The sequence below is a fragment of the Crassostrea angulata genome, chromosome 7 (assembly GCF_025612915.1).
Source record: "Crassostrea angulata isolate pt1a10 chromosome 7, ASM2561291v2, whole genome shotgun sequence".
Lineage (NCBI taxonomy): Eukaryota > Metazoa > Mollusca > Bivalvia > Ostreida > Ostreidae > Magallana > Magallana angulata.
This window is the reverse complement of record NC_069117.1, coordinates 21,156,556-21,179,644: the sequence shown is the minus strand read 5'-3', so window position 1 is coordinate 21,179,644 and position 23,089 is coordinate 21,156,556. Positions and strand designations below refer to the sequence as shown.

The window sequence follows — 23,089 nt, the reverse complement described above, 5'->3', positions numbered from 1 at the left end:
AGCTTGACAAATACATACATATATAGTTAAATGATCACCTCTTGTTCGGTGAAGTTCATTAATTAAATAGGATTGATACTGAAGGCAAGTATTGCTGAAGTAGATTTTTTTTGCACAGACAGGTCTTGATGTGCATATTCTTATAACAAGTACATTTGCGGATAGAATGTCAGTAAGCTTTATGCTCTATCTTTTGAGTATTTACACTTTGTTACAAAAATGTAGGTAGATTTTAGAAAATCACCTAAAAAATCACCGAATTGAATTTGTAAGAGTAGTACAAACTTTGTACGGCTGCCCTGTATCGACTCTGGGCAATAAACCAAACATTAGATATTGGGGTGTTATTAATACTCGTGGGTATTGATAGCAAGGATAAGATAGATTGGTGGACGATGTCTCTACAAATACAACATTTTGTCGGGCTTTTTAACATTTTGATTCTGTTGATTGACGAAATTCATGAAATAATTCTGAATCCATAGTGGCTCTACAAACTGCAGGTTTTGAAAGATGTTCATTAAGATGATAATCTTGAGTCAGTTTTTCTTAATCAGTAGGTCGGGAGAGGGCAAACAACCATTTTTGAATAGTAGACCTTACGTTATCAATGCAAAATGACACCGTCTCTACCAAACTACATGTAATCAAATACCCCGGAAAAAATGACAATTCTTGAAAAAGTATTTAATTGTGTGCACATTGATAAAATGTACTAAACCTTTTAAAAAAATTTGGCTATAATTGCATTTTACGCAATATTCATATTCAGGCCAGTCACTTAAAAGTCATTTTACAGCTTGGCAATAATGGGAGGAGGGTTTTCCCATCACCTGTCTGATTTAGAGGAAACCAACATTGAAGATATTGCAGCGAAACCAAGCAATGATGGGATCTGTGATGGGAAGAGTCAAGCAGTTGACGATTCTTTAAATCATGGTAATTTTTCTCTTTAAAGCAGTCTAATAAATTTTCATAGCAACAATGTCTTTGAAAACAATTTTCAAAAAAAAAAAGCTAAAGCAAATCATTTTTTTGACAAAACAGCCCAAGAATAGCATTATTCATTGGGAATTCAATTCAATTCAGTTTATTCACTCAAACCATGAAATGGTACATGATGTGAAACAGTATATACAGTTCAAAATTTAAAATGGTTAGATATTGTAGTAAATAAATAGTAAATAGGCATAAGTATACAATACTGTGGAATCATTAAATTTCGTGGGGGCCAATTTTCGTGGATTGCTTAAATTTTACGGGTTCGTGGGGACGTAATTTCGTGTATTCTTATCTATTTACAAAAGGAACCCTAATTTATCAATTCGTGGAGGATGTTATTTCGTGGATAAGAGGTACCCACGAATTCCCCGAAAATTGAGCCCCCACGAAATCTAATGATTCCACAGTATATATAATGCAGAAAGGAAAAGAGTACAGTTATGAAGGACAGATTATTTTTTCAGTGAGACTGAATATTTTGTATTATTTTTTCAGGATTGTACCATTAGTACAAGACACATGCTCGTAGAACCTAATATTATATGGCGATGAAAATTATTTATTCTCAAGATATTTACGTCTAAACATGAGTAACTTTTTACATTCAAGAATATAATGAAATTCTCAGCAATTTGACCTGAATTACTCAGTTTACACACTTTTGGTTTTAGAGGAATATTGTACGATCTCTCAATGTCCACTGGAAGATGGTGGTTTGAGGTTCTTAATTTCATAAAAATCTTTTTGAGTTTAAGCGGTAATATCATAATGTAATTTTCATTAATCTCATTTGCATATGCCTCCAGCCGTGTGCTAAAAATGGATGTAAAAAGTTGACTAAGGAAGCTTAATAAAGTTATAGGACGATAATTTTAAGGTCTCGTAGGATCCCCTTTGTTTTATGATTGGGTTTTATAATTTCAATAAGCTACCCGTCTGTAACAATACTACTATTAAAAATAACAAAATGATTGAACAACTTTTTGTACACTGGTAAACATACAGTAATAGTAGAACAAATACTATGTTCGTTCAACACTCTGTCAAAAAAACCTGCTGCTTGTTTTTAAAATTTTTTAACCGCAGCCAAAAGTTCACCGTCATCTATTTCACAATTAAGAAAACCATCAACATTTTCATAAGTGACATTCAAAAAGTACCCATCATTTTCTACAGCAAGCGACTCATCTTCAGTTTCAGTGATACCCTTTATAAAATTAAATAATCATTAACATCAACAGCACATTTTTTGTCTTTACATGTTGATTTAAATTTTTAGTACTATTTGGTATTTGTAGTACGCACAATTTTTTTCGGTGATTCTTTTCCTATGATGTTTGATACACAAATCCATAACCCTGCTAAAGTTTTTGCTTTGAGATTTAAGATAATCTTAATTTCCCCAGACGTACATTTATTATGAATTTTCTTTACCAAATGAAAATTTTTCCTTGTAGTTCTACACTCTTAACTAAACCGTGATGGATTCTTACTGGACTTTTTCTCTGATAGTTTGTTACCCCCCCCCCCCCCCCCCCAGGTGTAATAACCCAATATATAGCTTGCTACTTTGTAAATTTTTTTTTACACATTTTCGAGGTTATTACTTGTTACATTTAATTTGTATATTTTTTTTTTTACATAAATAGACAGTTCATATAATATCTTCTAATTCTACAATTAACGTATCAGTATTTTTTTCCAGAAATTTAGTGCTTTCTTTGCTGACTATAATTTTACAGTTGACTGATTTTCACCTGTTCACTCGGTTTTTGACAAATTTTTACCATGAGAAAATGAAAACGATATAGGGTTGTGAACATCAGAGAACAAATAACTGAAATCAAGGATAGCAAACGTTCGTAAAAATTCAAATATATAGGTACTTGCTAGGACATATCATTGTTTTTACAAAGTTCGATAAACTTGTAACCGTAATTGTTGAGACTATAATCTTGTGCTGTTCTTTATAATGCTACATTGCATATTTCAGTAGAAATGTATCTTCGCGATTATTCACATGCATTAGATAATTATCGGTGGTATAAAAAAATCAGACAGATGACTAACTCCAGAATTGAGATCACCTAACAAACAGATTTTCTTAATCCTTTGTAAAAGACATGAATTCTTGTTCAATATCGGCAAAATAAAACATTCAGTATAGGAAGGAATATTATTTGCCGCCCTACGGGAGGAATGTAAATAACACTACATCATCTTCAGTATTCAATATAACTTTGCTTAACTTATACCAAAAACATATTTACCATCCCTGTTTTTTAAATTGATTTTTATATATTTTACAATATCATCTTTGACTACTAGCATAATGCCACTGGAGCGGGTTTTCGTAAGTTTCTTCCTGTTTTTCATAGACGTGGCAAATCCATGTATTTGTGTTTTGTCTATGTCGTCAGTTTTCGATTCTGTCAGTCTTACAATGTCGTGCTTATTAATCAAATTTACAAATTTATCGTAATTTAGCTTGTTTTTAACACCACAAATATTCAATGATAAAATTTGCATGTCGGAATTGGTCCGAGCCTCCGCGTGCTCCTATCCGCGATCGGGCGTTGAACCTTGCCATTGCCTCTTTTAATGGTTTGTCTTTCAACATTGGGTATTCCGGTTAAATTCTGTCCCCAGGCCCCGTGCAGTTGTGGGGTGGGCTCCGGGGTTGGGGTGTGCATCTTATAATTGATGTTAAGAATATGAATATCCCTTACAACATTTGTCCGTTTTTTCTTTCTTAGCCTGCCTCATAACAGGGTATACTATTTTTCTTTTCTGTTCGATTTCGGGTAAGAATTGCTCATTGACATAGATGCGTTCCGCGTATTTTCTTTGGGGTGCTTGGGCGAATACATTCCCGGTCTTTGCAACTTCGCAACTATACTTCGGCGATGTTCACTGTATTCAGTGTATTTTCCAACTCGATGAACTCGTTCAAATTGGATTTCATAGTCCAGTTTAAACTTTCTCTGGAAGAATGTTCGTAAGACCTCATCTGTATCCTCCCCGTCGTCTTCTTTGTTCCCAGTAAACACTAGGTTGTCTCTCATAGAGCGTGCTTGTAAGTTTCTAATGCCAACGCTAATATATTTCGTCGCTTTTATGTCTGAATCTATTCTGGTTTCTGTTTTTAATGGGTTCAGAGTGTTGTTCGAGAACCTTTTTGTGGTGAGGATTTGTTTTTATTAGTTTCGGAAGTCTGCTTGACTGAATCAAAGATGTTACCGAGAGCCGTTGCATTTGATTCATGTGTTCACCTGTTTCACATCTGCATCTAGAGATATGTAACGTGCACCAATTCTGTTGATGGTGTATTTAATGGAGCTAAGTGACCACATTTGCTTTTCAATTTCCGTGAGACTTGATCCCTAGGAGTCGTTTTTAAGGTCTTCCGTTTCCAACGGAAGACCTTTCTATTATTGTGCGGGAAAGATTATTTTTCTTTTTTTTTTTTTTCTTCCTAGACGCGAACTTTGAGGCTTCATATCTTGCTTATTTCTGAACGGTTTTTGCTCAAATTTTCAGGGCTAATGTACTTTACAAAACACTATCTTAAGCAATTCATAAAATTTAGAATTCCCTTTCCGTTAAAGAGTTATTCCCCTTTTAAAATTTTTTAGGGCCTTTTGTTTCCAGACAAAGGCTCCGAGACTATGATAGCAGGGAATGGGAATCCAACGAATTTGAATAACAGAGACATTGTAGTTGTGCACATCTGTTTTTGTTTTTAGATTACGTTTTTTATTTAGGAAAAGGTAGGGGGTCAAAAAACAGGATTCAAAAAAGTGCGAAAATTTAGACATATTTTCCTTTATATCTTTTAAACGAAAAATATTTTGTTAAGACATGTAGAATAAAAGTTGTGCAAAATATAGAGGGCTTTCATTTGACACCAATAAAAAAGGGCTGGCCCCTTAAATTAAGGGCCAATGGCCCCTAAAAAAGTTTGCTTAATAACTCAAAAACGGTTAGGATTTTGATATGGCTGTCGCTGGAAAAGTTGTTTGTTGGGATCTCATAAAGGTCGCTACAATGTTATTTTGTATGTGATTTGTGTAGTATGAGTGTAAAAAGCTTTACATGTTAACATGTACCTGTTTTCATTTGACAAGTTAACGAAAGTCTTTGCGCGTACAACTGGCATAAAGTCACCGCAGAAAGTATGCTGGTTTATACAAACGGCATTAATTCATAAGAATTGTTTTTTTAGATTATACGTGCTTTTTTTAGGAGTTTAAGTCATTGTTGTTAAGTTCTTATAATGCTCAACCCTGAAAAACGGGATTTGGAAAACAAATCATTGTTTTTCTTTTCTAGTAAACCACAAAATATGGAATTAAAAAAAATCTATGCATTACATTTTAGTTATTAACTCCATACATTTAAAATCTACCTTGAATCAGAGCTGGTGTGTACCATTACGTAAGCTCTCCCTCGCCCGCGGCCGAGAAAATCGGTCACCATGGTCGCGGCTGGACTACCTAGCGGTCAGGGGTTATCTAATACACGAGAGTTGCGTCTCTCATATATGATTTTATTTATCCGCAAACCCAAGAATTGTTTTTGTTTTGATTACACATGTTTTTTTATGGATTAAACGATTGGGTGTCAATTAAGAAATCGTTCAGTTAATTAATAAAAGCAATGTCATTCTCAATCTAAAGCAATAATAGCTATAGATAAATTGTGGGTTTTAAGTTTAAAATAAATAACTTCTATTTGATAGAGTAAGGTCATTATACTGCAATTTTCAAGGCTTACTGGGTTCTGAGCTGTGTGGGTCTGTGCGTTGTACCTTTACGTAATCTATCGTTCGCCCACGGCCGAGGATCTCAGCCACGGCTGCACTACATAGCGGTTATTTATACACAAGATTCGCACACCGAGACGCACACTTCCATGCATATGAACGTGTTTGAGTTAATATAGTCGTAAATACAAGAACTGTTTTAAATTTATGTTATAAAAGTTTGTCCATTTTGTATTTATTTAATTAAATTTGAGTGTAAATGAATATTAATGAACGATATTAACCCAAATCGGAAACATCGTCAGACATAAATTAATGGTTGGTTTGTTTATATAAAATATTTTATAAACTGTACAAATAATGTTTTAAATCAACAACAACAACCCCCCCTAAATATTAAACATTTAAATGATGATCATCCATCGCCCATGGCTGAGGAGATCCGGCACGATTGGACAAGTGATCCGCGGTCGGTTCGTGATCTTGTACCTTATCACGCATTCATGTTTCATATTTTGGCATTTTGCACGGACACAACTATATTTTATTATGTTTTCAACTATTATTTTGGTTTAAGATGAAAAGATAAATTTATTTTACTTGTACAGTTGATTAAGCATTGGTGTATACGATAGCGTACAAGGTAGTTTAAAAATCAAATCAAATTATAATCAAAGTTCCATGTTACATGTTTGCGGTAGGTGCTAGCACGATAAAAGAATGTCCTGAGTTGAGGCATTCGATGATTATTTAAAAGAATATTCACATGAGTTTTAAACAACTTTAGATTAGATTCTGTCGGTCACATATTAATCACTTCTGTACTTTTTCTACATATTCGTTTCATTATGGAAGCGAACTCATTGCTGCCCCCCGCCCCCCTCCTCCCGCCCCGCTGACAGGAGCTCGCGCTGTATTTTTTTTGGGGGGGGGGGGGCGAAACGATATCAGGATCTGTCGAAAATCATTTTTGGTGGCTTCTTCTTATGTGTAACATTTTGTTTCACTTTCCCAACCGTTTGTTTATTCGGTCAGTCTGTGTTAATTCAATCGCCACGTGCGACCGAGAATCTTGTGTCGCTTCAGCGCACACAGCTCAGAACATATATAGCCCCGGGTCATCAATTGTTATGTAATTGAGTAACAGTTAGAATGGTGCTTTTACTACATAAAATATAAATAAAAAAATCATCCAGAAAAAATGTTACCGTAACTCAATAGTCAATACCAAAAATAAAAATCCGTATGATTACAAACTGAAATCGGTTTTTCAGTATTCGGCGGGATTTGATTTTTTCTTCTAACATTAGTATTTTTATTGGTTTCAGAGAATACGATGTAAAAATACAAACAGGAAATAAATCTGATATTATTTACATTGATAATGTTGAAAAATATTTAAAATTAAATTAGTCACATTCGTTAGAAAACAATGTTATACAAACATCCGATAATTTTTTTCCTATGTCGTATCATTCGCGTAAATAAATATGTTCTGTACATATCCATGTACCTCAGAAAAAATTCAAATGATTAAACAAAAAAGAAAGTTGTAATAACTATTTCGGATTTTTTTCAAAGTAATTTAACATTGTATTGAAAAGAACAAGAAATAAAAATGATTTAAATTTTTGACTCAATCTTCGTATATATTACCGGCGCTCCTTACATGTATAACGGCGTACAGTGTATATAGATTATCATAATCTATTTGAATTAAGTTCCATTCGTAAAGATTCCCTTAATAATTTATTGCATGACTGTGTACATTGTAGGCAAATCCCTGTGCGTTAATTACGTCTTGTTTTCCGTTAACAGTGGTTTAAGTAATTAAAATAATTACTTGTAAAAATATCTATAATCGGGATTCCAAAGAACTTACTTCCCGCAATTCATAGAAATGATCAGTATGTTTTCTTTCTATGTTTACATTTAATTTTGTTCAAATAATTAATAAATTTTCTATCATTTAAATTGTGTGCTTCATCAGATACTGATTCCAATTACATTGAAGTCATTAATTTTTCCATTGGCTATTGACAAAAAAAGAGACGCTTGACCATCCAATGAAAACAAATACACAGAGTTTGATTGACAGGTTCAGCCAGGTGCAGGTCTCACCCGATGTCCGAGGTTTATATGTGTGCCGCGAGTGGTCTCAATAAGAGTTATCGATGTAAATAAATTTAAAAAAGATACATGCTTATCAAAACATGCTCGTGTAAGTTAAAGTTGATTAAGGCTTGTTCCAACAGAAATCATGTTTTGCTAACTGTATTTAATATTTTTTATGTATAGCGAATTCTAATATTGTACAGTCATTTTACCGGTAACGAATCAGTATGCGGTTTCTCGTGCATGCAACTATTATTATCAAAATTCCAAATGTTTTTATTTTTTGTTTAAATCGCGTTTCTTTGTCCTTCTAAACTGTATCAAACTTCCGAAAATATAAAGGATTAATTACGGAGACAGTAATTTCAACACCCCCTCCAGTTTCCTAGTTTCGAATTCGTTTCCCAGTATCGAATTAAGCGCCCTTTATCACTTCTGACCGAATATTTTGAGGCGAATTAATTTCAAAAATATTCTAGAGGTACATGTTAATGGACTTATAAATGAACAAGGAAAAACGATTGTGGGAATATGTCATTTAAACAAATTATATGATCGTTATTTTTATCATACCGTTTTCCGGTCAAATTGAAACTGGACTTGAACAGTTTTCATTTCCGTTACTTTATAATATTGAATTTTCATAAAAACACTTTATAATAGTAATTGATGATAAGTAGTTGTCATTTTCCTTTGTTTTTCCCGTATATCTATCAATTTTTGCAGCCAAATAATACTGCTGTCGCAATGAACCATAACTAGGAAAACTACACGTGGTTCTATTTGAAGTCGTAATTTCATTCAAAGCTCCATTATTATTTGATATGATGTATTATCTTTTTAAATGAATTATATTTACTAATTATTCACTAAATAGGGATCAATAACAAACTTATTTTCATAGTTAGTCTTAATTGTTTTCACACTTTCGTTTTTTCTGCTTTGAACATCCGGTAGCTCATATCTGGGGCACATTTTTAATTTGTAAACAATTCGGTAAATAATCGTACAAATGGCAAACAACTTCACGTACTGATATAATATTTATTTCTGTGTTATAATCACCTAGCTAGAATTTTTTAAAACCTCAACTTTGTCTTCCACCAATAATTTTTCTAAAAATTATTCGATACTGGCAAATATTCGTTACCGGTAAAACTGTACCAGTACTGAAACATCGTATAAAAACGTTATATATACATGTACTCTGTAACTAGTCGTCTTTTAATACATATACCTTTCTTTTGTTTGTTAAAAATAAATTCAATTTTGTTAAAAGATAAGTATATCATTTCTTCTAGATTTTTTTTTCATGAAAATACCTACAAGAGAGTTTTGCCAATCACAAACAGTTTAAAGTACATGTAATGTAAAACACGGGCTCCACTTTGAAACAAATTGTCAGAGAGTTCCGAATGAAATCTGATAAACGTTTCACATGGTTCTCGCACGCTTTGCTCGAAATGATTTAAACGCATTGTGCGAAATTCTGCACGCTTTGTCCGAAACGCTAAACGGTTTACACGAAACGCTTCACGATTCACACGAAACGCTAAACGGTTATTACGAAACGTTTTTCGCACGTAAGTCGCACGCTTTTTTGTTGTTGTATAGTAGTACGTTTCAGGGTCTGTAAATTTTGTCAGCACGCAACAATTCTAAATTGCACATTGTCTTCAAAAATTTACAAATATTTAAATAAAGAAGTTATCTTAGAGAAAAGGTTACGTGTTTTGTAAACGGGTTCGGTTTAAAAAAAAAAAACCCACAATACCTGACATGACACATGAGTACATACTGTTTATTACAATGCTTGCTACCCTCTGAAAATTTAACTCGCCATTAAATATCTAATTTTTTAAATAGTGTTTGTTACGATTACATAAACTGTGTGCGACAAATAGTTTTCCTAAAACATTTTCTTATTTTCTTTTTCAAAACACGTTTTATATGCAGGCTTTCAATCACAACACGTTTTTATAACAAAAGCAGAACTGAAAGTTTAGTAATTATAATCGTTTGACACCATATCACATATATTTTCAACTCGCAGCAACAACGGAAGACCTACTCGTGGCTTTGCCACGAGCTCTGCTCTAGTTTAGTTCAATTTTTGTGAGCTTTGTGTCCATCTTAATATGTAGCGAGTGAAATTAAGCAAATGTAATTCCGTGATCGTCAAATCCTCCTGTATATTTCTGAGTAATTCGGAGGTTTCATTTTCACATTTTTGACATTATAGTAATTACAATATCAGCAAAATTTGCGATGGATGGTTTCTAACAAAATTTTTTGAGTGAAATTCTTATCATCTCTGTAATGATAGAGATGTTGAAACATTAAGAAAAATAGCACACTTTCTCAATCAAATCTCACGTATCGTGCATGGGATTTAATCAACCACACTACAAAATCGGTCAATGCTGACAATAAATACAGTCTCTAGGAGGAGAGTTATGTGAAATAAATGAATCTGTCAATTGTTCAATTCATTACAAATTTATATTTGTTTCAAATACATTATTTAAACTTTTCATATTTTGTATTTTCAATAGAAAAAAGTGATGATGAGAACGAAGACGAATTTTCGTCAATAGACGTTCGTGATTACGTAGACCAGTTTCCGTTTGAAAATCTTGTATTTGAGGGAGGCGGAATTAAAGGATTGAGCTACCTCGGAGCGATTAAGGTACAAATGAAATAAAACTGCATGGCATTAGAATATAATTCTTATATTTTCTAGTGTATTTGTCTGTGATAACATATATATATGTGCGCCCCCCCCCCCCCCCACAAAAAAATAAATAAAAAAAATTAGTTTCCATTTAGTAGGCTGACGTATTCAGATCAGTTGTATAGTCTTATTCTTACTGTATTGATGGTAATAAAAAATCCAAAGAATGTACAAGTATGTCATTTTTGATGTATGAAAACAGGAACTGTCACAAAAAGTAAAAAATTCCAGAATTATGGGTAGGGGTGATTCCTATTGTAGTATCTCCGTTAAATGCTATGCAATTTTGACACGTCATAAAAACATGCTAAGGTTGATAATACATTTTTAAAAAAAGTTTCATTGAGCATCATTAATGTATTGTAACATTCTGTTATGATATTATGATATTGCTACGTAAAAAGGCCAATGTTGTAATTAAATTTGAATAATAATATCTGTTCTTGAAATTCTTGAATAAAATTTACAAATAAACTCATCAAATTATTTATTTCAGATAAATGAAATTGTAAAAAAAATAATCAAGATATAAAAAAGGGACAATTCATTCCAATATATCTTCCTTGCAAAACAAGAAATGGCCACGAAAATAATAAGTACTTGAGGACAGGACATCGTAATGTTAATGTGTTAAAAACCTGAAGAAATTCATCGAAAAATAACTTTTTTTACACTGCAACTTACTGATCCCCCTAAAATATGAAAATAACGTACAAATGTCAATAACTTAATATTTGATCCTGCTATTGCTGAACATTACATAAATAAAGGTAACAATTAAGTATTATGTAATAATTATAATGGTCGAGGCGTCATCAAACCTATCGCTTCATTGGATCTCATCACGCCCTACTAAAACTACCACCTCAGAAAACTCCAAAAAAAGGATTCCTTAAATAAATAAAAGGGCAATCGTACAGTATCTCATTAAAGTAAGCTGGATAATATTAGTAATGAAATTCACAATTCATAACATTACACTAATAGTTTATGTACAATGATTATCTATATATTGTGTTTTATGTCTTTGGAACAGCTTTTGGATAAGATTGGTTTGAGAAAGAAAATCAAAAGGTGCGCTGGAACAAGCATTGGCTCTATTTCAGCTCTTGTTGCAGTGCTAGGGTTCAACGACGAGGAATTAGATGAAATCTCCAGGAAGAATCTCGGTTCATTTCTCGGTTAGTATACATGTTCATATCTATGTAAATTTGCTTCAATATATGATTTGAAATAAGGTCTTTTTTGTTAAAGAAAAGACATTAAAAAATAATATTTTCTTTTCAGATGTCGGGAAATGGAGTATCATTTATAACGTGTTCCAATATTTGGGCTGGCAAAACTTTACCTCTTTTTATGATTATATTGGAACGTTGGTGGAAAAGAAACTTGGCAACAAAGATGCTACTTTTCGAGATGTAAATCACAATATGCTAGCACATATTAAATGCCGTTTAAAGAAGTGTGGTCTGATTTATTGCATTACATTTTAAAGTTAGAAGATTAAAAAAAATAATCCTTTTTCATAATGTTTTGAGACTATTTTCAAAACTCTATCTTGCTATTCAAAAACGGAAAATATATTTTTTTCTCGGTCTAAAATAATCTCAAATTAAAAAAAAAGCGAAAAAGTTTGGATAGTTTAATTGCGTGTTCTACTTCAAAGCAACTTGATAGAGAAACAGACAAGCAATTTTAAAGATGAAATAGGAAACAAGTGCAGAAGCAACCGGGCCTTGTGTTGTTTTGATAATTTTTTAAGGGCTTATTTCAGCACATCGTTATTGTTTCTTTTTTATAATTTGCAGATATATACTATATGCAACATTCATTCATTAAGCACTGACACAATTTTTTTTAAATCAAACTCCGACCACACTGCTTTTGGTTTAATAAGAAATCTATAATAAAAAAATAACAACAAACAAACAGAAAACGCAGCACTGTAGTAAAAGGCACATATGTATCGAGTGAGAGATTTATCTTTCATTATAATCCAATCAGCAATATCAAATTGAATATAATGATAATATATCATTAGCATCTTTAGGATAGTCTTAAACGTTTAAAAATAACGCTTTAAAATAATAATCCTATTGTTTGCTTGATCTACTACTATATGAAAATTAAACTAAACGTTTGCATTGTATTTGTGCAGCTCTATGAAAAGACGGGAAGGGAATTATGCGTTGTAGTTACCAACTTAACGGTACTACATGAGGAGTACTTTCATCCGAAGACAACTCCAAATATTCCAATCCGGCTAGCCATCCGGATGTCAGTCGCAATACCAGGTTAGGTCAACAGCATTTAAGCTTACCTTGGTTTTTATATTTTAAACAACATTACAAACACTCATAATAACAGTAACATTATTTCTTCCATTGATCGTTTTAGAGAGATTTATCAGCGCATTGAAACGAATATTCCGTGTAATCCATTATAGTAGTAAAAGTTTATATGTGTATCAATCGTAAATTATCGTTTGGAATGGAATGCAGTTGATAGATTTTTCGTTGGACGTATAAAGAACGTAGAGTATTCATAAAATATCGTAGTAAAATATTCTCTTTGATTTTTAAAGTTATGACTTATTATGTTAAGAAATAATATACTCTTCATTACAGTACAATATTGATAATTTATGTATTTCTGATCTGGTACTTTACTAAAGACGTTCGTGGTAAATTGGACAATCGCACTGATCTTTGCAGTAGCTGTGGTAGAATACAAAACTTTATTGCTCAAACTTTCTTTGTTATCTCGGTTGGATAAGTTACTTTAATTAATTAAAGCAGGATAACTAAATGTTCTTTTGTACAATATTCGCAACCAATTATACCCTTAGAAAGAACAGGAAAAAATCAACTTAAACAAATGAAATTCCTCTAAACTTGGTATATACATAAGGAGACAAAATATGAGGATAAAGATATTAGTATACATGGATGGGGTTTTTGAAAAAGGATGAAATATAAAGCTGCATCTATTCATATAAAAGGGATGTTTATTTCTTATTGAATAGAGTTTGTATTTTAAAGTAGTCTTTAGAAAAACACACTTAAACTGGTTTGAAAAAGACTGAATACAAAATAAAACAGAAAAAAACGAACGGTGTTAAGTATATCGAACGCTTGGAATTGTTAAACAGTTATTGAATGAATTTGTATACGGAGAAAATTGAAATTGAAATCTTTATAAACTGTGGTTTTTTTACTGCATAACTAGCTTTGGAGACATCTCTATAGAGTGTTGTTGTAAAACCCTGTGGATCTTTTTATTATCTTTCACAGGCTTGATTCAACCAGTGAAATGTACGGTAAATGGACAGACCGGTCTGTACTGTGACGGGGCAGTCATCATGAACTACCCAATCTCCTGCTTTGACGGTATATTAACAGAACAGTAGAAACATATATACCTTCCTAATCTACTCAACAGATTTAGCCGTATAATGAAAAAAATGACAATAACAAACCGTGAACCATCTCAAAAATCCAAATTTAAATTCAAAGCAGAGCAACACGGACCTTCAAACAGATAGAGGTAGGATCAGGTGTTTTAGAAGTAAGTCAGGACTTGATCATGATCCACTTTTGACATTTTGATTGGTAATGTTCGGAATACTGTAAGACTTGTCAGCTACAGTAGTTAGGTCAAAAGTTGAAACATTTGTGGCTAAGACAAAGTTTCGACCGATCTGCCTTTTAATGAATCTATCTGTTGTTATTCAAATGCATCAATTAATAATTGCATATTCAAATAATCAAATAATCATTTGCTTACCATGATTAAAATCGACAAAATTTCATTATAAAGTTGTAATAATAGCAGTAAGATATGTAAAGAGGACATTGAATTTTCTTATTGAAAACATAAAGGATGGTGGTTGTCGATGAAAAGTGAAGACTCTTTTCTCCAAAGGCTACATCCTTTAGAAGATTTACCCAAAATCTTGGACAGAAGAAACAAGTTTGCGAGAGACGAAAAAACAGCAGATAAAACGCTTGGATTTCTTGTGGTAGGACTTTGCTCTCAAGAAATTTAACATGTTACTTTTTAAACCATTGCTTTAAAACCGCTTTGCTTTTAAAAAAGATTGAATTTATACTTCTAAAATGTTTAAAAACGTTTTGAAATAAATACAAATTAAAAACAAAGCATGTACAAAATTACAATTTTTTCAGTTATACAATGTTTTCTGTATAAGAGAGTTAGCTAGGGATGAAATAATTTTTATGCATATTTTATGGGCGAATATAAACTAAAAATGACTTTATGTTAAATTGGTACATGTACATCCTCAACTTTTTTTTTTGAAATTATAATATGAAATTGTTAGCAGACGACGTACGACGGACGAACACATCTGTAACAGACATTCAAAGGTCTACAGGAGGGGGAGCAAGGTTGGAAATGGTACCCGCACTCACTTGGAAATTTAAATTTTTTATATTCTGATTGTATTATAAAATTTTCGAAAAAGGCCTTGAAACCCCACCCTTCCCCTCGCAAACACAATTATCGCTTGTACCTCTTCCCCTGAAAAAAAAAAACTCTTGATCCTCACATGACAAGTGACCTGAGTGATCTAATAAAAGGGGAACGTTTTAGCCGACTTTTGTTTTTTTTAGTTCAACAACGATGACGAGACAAACAACTATAATTCGGTAGTAGCACGCAGAAATAAGCACAAAGTGACGTATCCAAATACTACGCTGGCAAGGTAATTTCTTTTTAAGTAAACCCATCTGATGACATCCAAAGTATTAATTATCTAAGAAGCATGACAATTTAAATCAGAACGTCTCGATGAACTTTGGTTTATTAATTTATGGTTAACTTAATGCAATGCTTGTTAAAGTCAATTTTGCCTAATAAATGAATATGCAGGAGTGTGTAAGACGTTTGGTATCCCCATCTAAAAGCATTAAACATTTTCAACTGAGATTGTGATAGCTTGTATACATTTTTTATAAGCCATTAACCAATTTAATGCCTAGGTAGGTACTTGCATTTTGTAAACATGAAAAAGGATTTAAAAATACACAACGTCTTTTTAATCATATTTTTAATCACTTACGGTGTTTTTTTGAGTTCTTAAATAAATGTTCACAGGAAAGCCTTAGAGAGGAAAAAAACCACCGTAAGGCTGGGAATAGAACATAAGTCTACTAAAGAGGCTATCAGTAAATTCTTGGAGGTAAACTTTTCTTACTCAAGCTTTTGTAGTTTACGATGATGTTAAGTATCACTTAATTTATGTTAAATTTTAGGTAAAAAAAAAGTTCAGTATAATCTGTTGCTCAAACTTTGGTTTGAATTCTTGTTCTTAAAAGCATGAGCATTGTTATCAGTTAGCAGGAAAGTATGACATTGACTGCAGTAACACCATCACCAAAGATGAATTGACAGAAGTTTTCAAAGATGTAAGTTAATGATATTACTAATGTCTGGTAAGCTCGCTGAGCAAGACAATTGACTGATCAATAAAATGAATATTTAGTCATCTATGTTGGTCTATAATTGATTTTTTTTTTGTTTTTCAATGCTTTATAAAAGGAAACATTCACTGCTGGACAGAAAAATATATTGTTTGGAGAAAATGCCACAATGGAAGATGCAATGAAAATGATGGATAAAGATAGCGATGGAAATGTAATTACCATCAAGTCAGATCAATGCGATATTAATGATGACATCTTTCTTCACCCTTCACAACATGCATGTGACATGAACGATGCAATATTTATATTATGATACAGTGACATACAAATAAATTCTTTCAAAGCCTTGAAAAAGCCTGAATTAATTTGCAATTATAGGTTAAGATGATTAAGTCACAGTCAAGTAAAGTAGGCCATACCTTGAGTTGTCAACATAAAGTAAATGCAAGGGCACGAGTCTTTTCTTAAATGGAATATGTTTATCCCAACTTATTTAAGGGGGTTCTAAGATTCGTTCTTAGATGTATATGAAACATAGTTTCATAGTCGATTAATTAGGGTATTGATGTAAACTGTAGTTAACGAACAGTAAATTCTAATTAAAGACGTATTTAAAAATAGGTTTACTATGCATGAGTACATATAGCTTGTTCATAGATAATAAATTGAATGTACATGGTTGTAGATACAGTACACCTTTTTACACTTTTACATATGTTCCATAATATTGTGTTGCGTTAACAAAACAATCTATTTACATTGTAGATAAGCTTCAGCGAGATCGTCGATTATTGCAGTCGCAAAGGATTTGCATTAGCAAACTATGGCATATTAGGATCAGAAAAGCAACATATCAATTCGATAAAGGACTTGACTCAAGCTTTTTTCGCAACGGTAGTTTTAAACGCAGACCAGATAGGATTCAGTGTAAGTCAACAATTATTTGAAACTGTTGTTCAAGCTACAGTTGAGGGGCAAAGCTAATTATACATAGGTGTGCAAGTCCTCTTTGCATGAAACCCCGATAAAAGACAAAATGGGGTTTCACAAAATTATTATACCTTGCTTTTTAACTATTGATATATCTACATTATTGATATATATCTTTGGAACTCGGTACAAATTCATCAAACTTTTGTTTTTCATTCCCGACTAGGAATGCTATAAAATGTTCATATCTATCTTACTGATATTTTAAACTATCAATTTATTTTGAAATATTTTAGTCTAAAGATCTACCCAGGACAGTCGGCATCCATACGCATTATGTAAACACGACTGATTTTGATGTGGAAACAGAAGATATAAAATTTATTATGGAGGTATTTGAAACTTAATATTTTGCCTTTAAAGGACTATATTTGGTACGGTCAAATATCTGCCCCCAATTTTAACCATTTTTAAAAAATTGTATCCTCTACAAATCAAATCTTTATAAATTATTGTACAGAGGATGTCTATCACGTTGATCTTGTTTTTAGTCATCGTTGCTCATTCACTGTTTATCTACGACGTCACCTTAATGACCCAGTTCCCGTAATTTTGCGAACAAATGGAAATATTGTCATCTTTTCTTTATAGTTTGCATTTGGAAGAATAGAGCGCAGGTCTGCTAAAGTACGATTTTAACATACATGTATGTTCATATATTTATACACATCATACTAGAAAATGGTACTTGAGCAAGCCTGCGCTCGATGTTTCCCAGTCGAAAAACAATCGGAAAACACTCATATTTTGCCACAAAACATTAATTTATCAAAATAACACAATCTTAATGACGTCATTTTTACATTATGACGTCACTATAGTAATAATCTTTATTTCAACAATTTTCCACCTTATTTTTAAAGCTTTTTGGGGGGCAAAAAATGCACAATACCACACATAGTCCTTCTTGTACATATATATCTTGCATCTCAGAAAACAGGTCCGGCTTATTGTATATTAATCAATGTTTGTTTTTACGAAAAATATGTTTTAAAAATAAATAAAAAATTATGTAGTAAGAGAAACTTTGTTTTTTAATTAATTATCAATAAATATGATGATTTTAAAAACTAATTTTTTTTTAACCTTATATATATTAACATGTAAAATGAAATGATTTTTTTTAAATCTTGAGCAACAATTAGGTAAGAGAAAATAAGTTACTTCACGAAACCCAGTGATTTCCATTTTATGAATTTTTATTTTACAGGAAGGGCACAAATCCACCTTGGCATTTTTGAAACATTTTGCGGCTACAAAGCTAAAACCCAAAAAATCTTGAGACCCGTGTGCGTGAAGTCAAAGTTTCTTTAAATTGTGAAGAAATACTTAAAACTCCATTATTTGCTATTTATTATAATAGAAAACCGCAATATAGAATAATGACATCAGTGACGCGTAATAGAATAAAACTACAACCTTATATACATTGTATGTAGAACTTTTGTATTTATTCAATATGCCTCAGACTATGTGTATAAACAATATTTGCAAAGATATTTTCTCCTTCGTAGTTATTTATATTATGTAACATATTCGAATACTAGTAGACACTCAACTGAGATTAGAATTGTGTGACAAGTGCGTCAAAATCTAAGCATTGCTGTTTTGTCGTAATGAATGATGGAAGGTTAAGTTTGTGCTGTTTAATATTTTATTACGGGCCGCCAGAAGGCGGTCCGTTATTTGATATACATTTAAATATTGTCACTGCGTTTCTGCGGGATAGTTTTTTATGTTACAGAATCAATATTATGCCTTTTTTATGAACTGAAAGTAAATTTGCATATAGAAATATGTTTCATGCCTTTTTAAAAAAATAATACATTTTTTGGTTTTACTCGTAAATATAAAGTATGTCATAGACTGTCATGTTAGACACGTTTCTTTTCCTCGAGACTATAATTTATTCGAAAAATTTCGGAGTTTTTCATTCGTTTCAAAACAAAGTATCGGTATAAGGGACTAAATAAAGACCTGAAATACTAAAGACCTGAATGACATGAACTTTTTTATAGATGATATATTTAAATTTCTATGTGCTGCGTCAAAAAAAAAGGACACAAATCCGGCATATTTTTTAATTCTAAAATTGTGCAGATTCTACCTGATGACTTGACTTCACATGTACCTTTGAAATAATCCAATTTTATTTTATTATGAGGTCCCTGAAAATCATTTAAACCAATGCGACAAAAATATCAAAATGGTTTGAAATACATAATATCCAAGAGAATAATGATGAGCTGAACTTTGTATTAGAATAATGTACAGATCAATGTGTTCTCTATTACTTCATGCTATTGCAATTATCATACAATTACCGTTAGAAATGTTTACGGTAACGAACTCGATTCTTAATAATAATACATGTAGTAAAATGTTTAACTTCAAAACGTATTTCTGAAAATATATTAAAATTTACCCTTAAAATTAGTACAACCAACTCGTTATTGTTTGTGGGTTTTTTATGTAATCAACCAATAAAGATGCATACAACTATATTTTGGCGGCCCATTTGACGCTTGCGTCAATATGATCTCTTGTAATTAAATTTGTGTTAACGCATAAAATTCTTGCAACAATGTTGAAGCGGCTAGATGTTAACAGATCTACCGTATAATTAAAATAAAGCGTCTTTTTGGTCATTAACTTTTAATTGGTTATTAAAAACCTTAAAATATTTTAGCTTTAAAATTTGAATATTTTTCAATACGTTTATTACATCTCATGACTATCACCGTCCTGATCTGTAGAACCTGATCTATAGAATTTGAACTATGTATTACACAGCATATAGCATTAGGGGCCAGAAACCCGACGTTTTGCTGCAGCAAACGTTTCTTTTTAATTTATTTATAGAAAAATGAAGTATGATGGAATTGTCTCCTTCATTTTATGGAGCTTTCAGACAATGTAATTAGGAACGAAATTGAGTCTCCTTTAGTATATAAGTATTAACCCCCACTCACCAACCCAGCTTAGCATTATCTATAAAAAATTGATAATTTTTATTGCTGCAGTCAGTCCTCTACGAATACCTCAAAATGTTTATGGAGAATATCAGCTTTAAGGTGAGAATTATTAGGTTTGATGTTGGGACGGTGGTTTATTCGTATATGTACAAAAATAGTTTTGCATGGAAGACCAGAGGAGGGCATTTTATTAAGGTAGTTTGTAGAATCCTTCAGATACCATGCTTATATTCAAGATATGGACTGTAAATCTAGAAATTCAGTTATTTTCTCCGTGTTGTGACCATTGGACCTCCAGGCATTCCTTGTGGTTCAACTTGGCCTTATCTCAGTTGATCAAAAGGAACATATATTCTCTTTTATATCAAAATTTAATGATAATTTCTATATTTTTTTTAATGCATTGTTTAAAAAAGTCGAATTAAATTGTTTATTTTAAAAGGACACAAGATATCAATTACATGGGTAAAAACAAAGAAAACAAAATCTAGCACTAACGCTAGGACGAATAGAAAACTATTTTAAAAAATAACAACATTTTGTACAGTTTTAATTATCAAATTTGAATGGGGTTTTGGCGATGCGGCCAATCTCCAAGGAACAATCAATCGATTGTGAACTTCACCCCTGACTGAGTTAGTTATGTTTGTGATGTGGTTTATTTGTACAAGTTTTTGATTCGTCATTAATAAATGACATTATTTCGTCAATGACCATTTAGTTGTTTTTTAAGGTAAAAAATTAACAAGCTGCAGTTCATAGATGGAACAAAAATATTTAAGTCTATTAATGGAATAAGCTTTATTGGTAACTGTTAAGATCAATGCATGGGCATAATTTATTTTCTGTGTCCTGAAACAGGGACTGGTTGTCCCGGAAATTTGACAATTTCAATCTATGTTCCTGTCGTACCAACCCATATTCATATCCCGAGATATGCATCCAAAAATGATACAAATATGCTACTCCGGCTGTAACATTATTTGTGATTTTTTTATGACATACTTTTTGAAAATTCATGTCATTTTTTGTTTTATGAATAATTCACTTAGACAATTGAAACTTACTTCATAGAACTCATTTTCCAATTATTTTAAGGTGGACACGATTTTTAACAACTAAAACTGTTTAGTTATTTACATTTTAAGGTCAAATTATTATGTTTATTCGCGGTTCTTAAAGTTTGTTTCTTTATTATGCCGATTCCATGTTTTACTATACACCGATTTATTGTAATCTTAGAATTATATTAGAGCTTTAAGAATTTTTATATCACTATAATTAATATTTTTTTTGATATTTTTGAAACTATTCTTAATATTTATTATAATTATTAAAATAATTATTATTATCGTTTAGAAGCGAACCAAAGATTTTCAACAAAATCAAAACACCCCCCCACCCCCCCCCCCCCCCCAAAAAACAAAAAACCAACCAACCGCTCTGGCTATGTAAATTGATTTCTCTCAGTTAAACATAAGCTTTGATATTAAAATACAAATCTAAGAACTTCATTATAAAGGATATCTGTAAGAGTAAACCATTGTTCTGTGATCAAGAGGTTCTAGATAACTACGTTTCCCACACTAAAGCAAATAAAAAGAGTATTTAAACAATTATATTTTAAAAGTACCTAATCACAATTTAACAAGCAAATTTAAATATAAAAAACAAAACATGCCACAAATTTAATTACGGAAACAAATATCCCATTTGAAATACTTGGAAATGGAGATGAGTTCACAATTAACTTACTGCGATATTTTGGCTGCCAAGACATGAATTGTTTTAAAAGAACATTGGAACGATCATGAAAAAGAATTTGCGCAACAAAGGTGCTACTTTACAAATTACATCAAAGGTAATGCTTAAACAAGTTAACTGTGATATAATGTAAACAAAATAAATACCTATGATAATAAATAAATAAATGAATATAAATCTTGAAAGTCATAGATCCTTAAATGCTATATTATAATTTAAAGCAATATGAGCTGCAAATTTCATGCTTAAAATTTTTTACGAAGAGTGTTATTTTCTACAAAATGACAAAACATATCATGGTTTTTATATTTCTTTTAGTCATGTTTTGTGGGAAAAGCCGTTAAGAAGCCTTCAATGAAGCGAAATTGAATTATTGTCATTCTGTACAAAAATTGATCTGCTTTATATTTATTGAAAGAGAAATATTTCTTCTGACAAAAATTTAAGAATTTTTAAAATCATATTCATCATAAAAGTTTCAGATACATACAGAATTATCATACTAGTGGGTTTTTGAAGCAAATAAAATTCTACAAAAATATAGCTCATTTTGCTTTAAAATTGCAAAACTGTTTCAAGCACTCTTAAAATGTTCAAGATATATGCTTAGAAAAACAGCTTTTTTGGTTCTTTTGATCCCTTACACATGTACATGTACATATGTATTGTTTGTAAAGGCAATTCGTAAAGCTGTGTGAATAGACAAGGAGAGAACTCTGCTTCGTAGTGACTAACTAAAGCATTAGCGAAAACAGAGTACATTCATCCGAAGACAACTATTTCTCGTAAAACGCTTTTTCATTCATAATACTGATCCTGTTAATTATCTTCATTAAAATGAATTGTCGTAATTTTCCAACCTGTGAAACTCAACTCGGTAAAATTAATACTTGCTTTATTAGAAAAACCACTATATTTGATTAAAGAAAAAACTTTAATCTTGCTTTTAAAAATGTGATACACACACTTTTTACTGGTCCAGCTTTCAGTGCGCCCAATATTTTGTTAAACCATATGTTGTACTGTGACATCCAGTTGCGTAATTGTTTTGGTTAAATGGCATGAAGCGTATAGCGTATACGCTGACCACTGATACATTTACTGTAATCTATCATTTATTTGCGTGCAAGAAATTTTTGCGAGGTTACGAGAGCCTCGTGGTCGCGAAAATATCATGCCATGAACCATTCCTTGTCGTGTGATTGAATAACAACACGGGTTTGGATAATAACATGGACATGTCAACTGTTAATGCAAGAATTTTTAGCATAAAGCGCTGCAATGCTTAATGATAGTT

The 23,089-nt window shown here is 31.7% G+C and overlaps 1 protein-coding gene across 1 annotated transcript; it reads left to right on the top strand.

Moving 5' to 3' along the window:
- The first annotated feature begins 803 nt into the window (after window positions 1-803).
- Window positions 804-19,499, top strand: LOC128157158 (uncharacterized). Its single transcript, XM_052819575.1, has 14 exons — window positions 804-939; window positions 10,438-10,571; window positions 11,653-11,797; window positions 11,904-12,034; window positions 12,775-12,910; window positions 13,910-14,005; window positions 14,498-14,637; window positions 15,251-15,342; window positions 15,735-15,819; window positions 15,974-16,045; window positions 16,179-16,274; window positions 16,829-16,990; window positions 17,290-17,385; window positions 18,264-19,499. The coding sequence occupies exons 1-14, from the start codon at window positions 810-812 to the stop codon at window positions 18,333-18,335; spliced, it is 1,587 nt and encodes a 528-aa protein (XP_052675535.1). The 5' UTR covers window positions 804-809; the 3' UTR covers window positions 18,336-19,499.
- The last annotated feature ends 3,590 nt before the right edge of the window (window positions 19,500-23,089 follow it).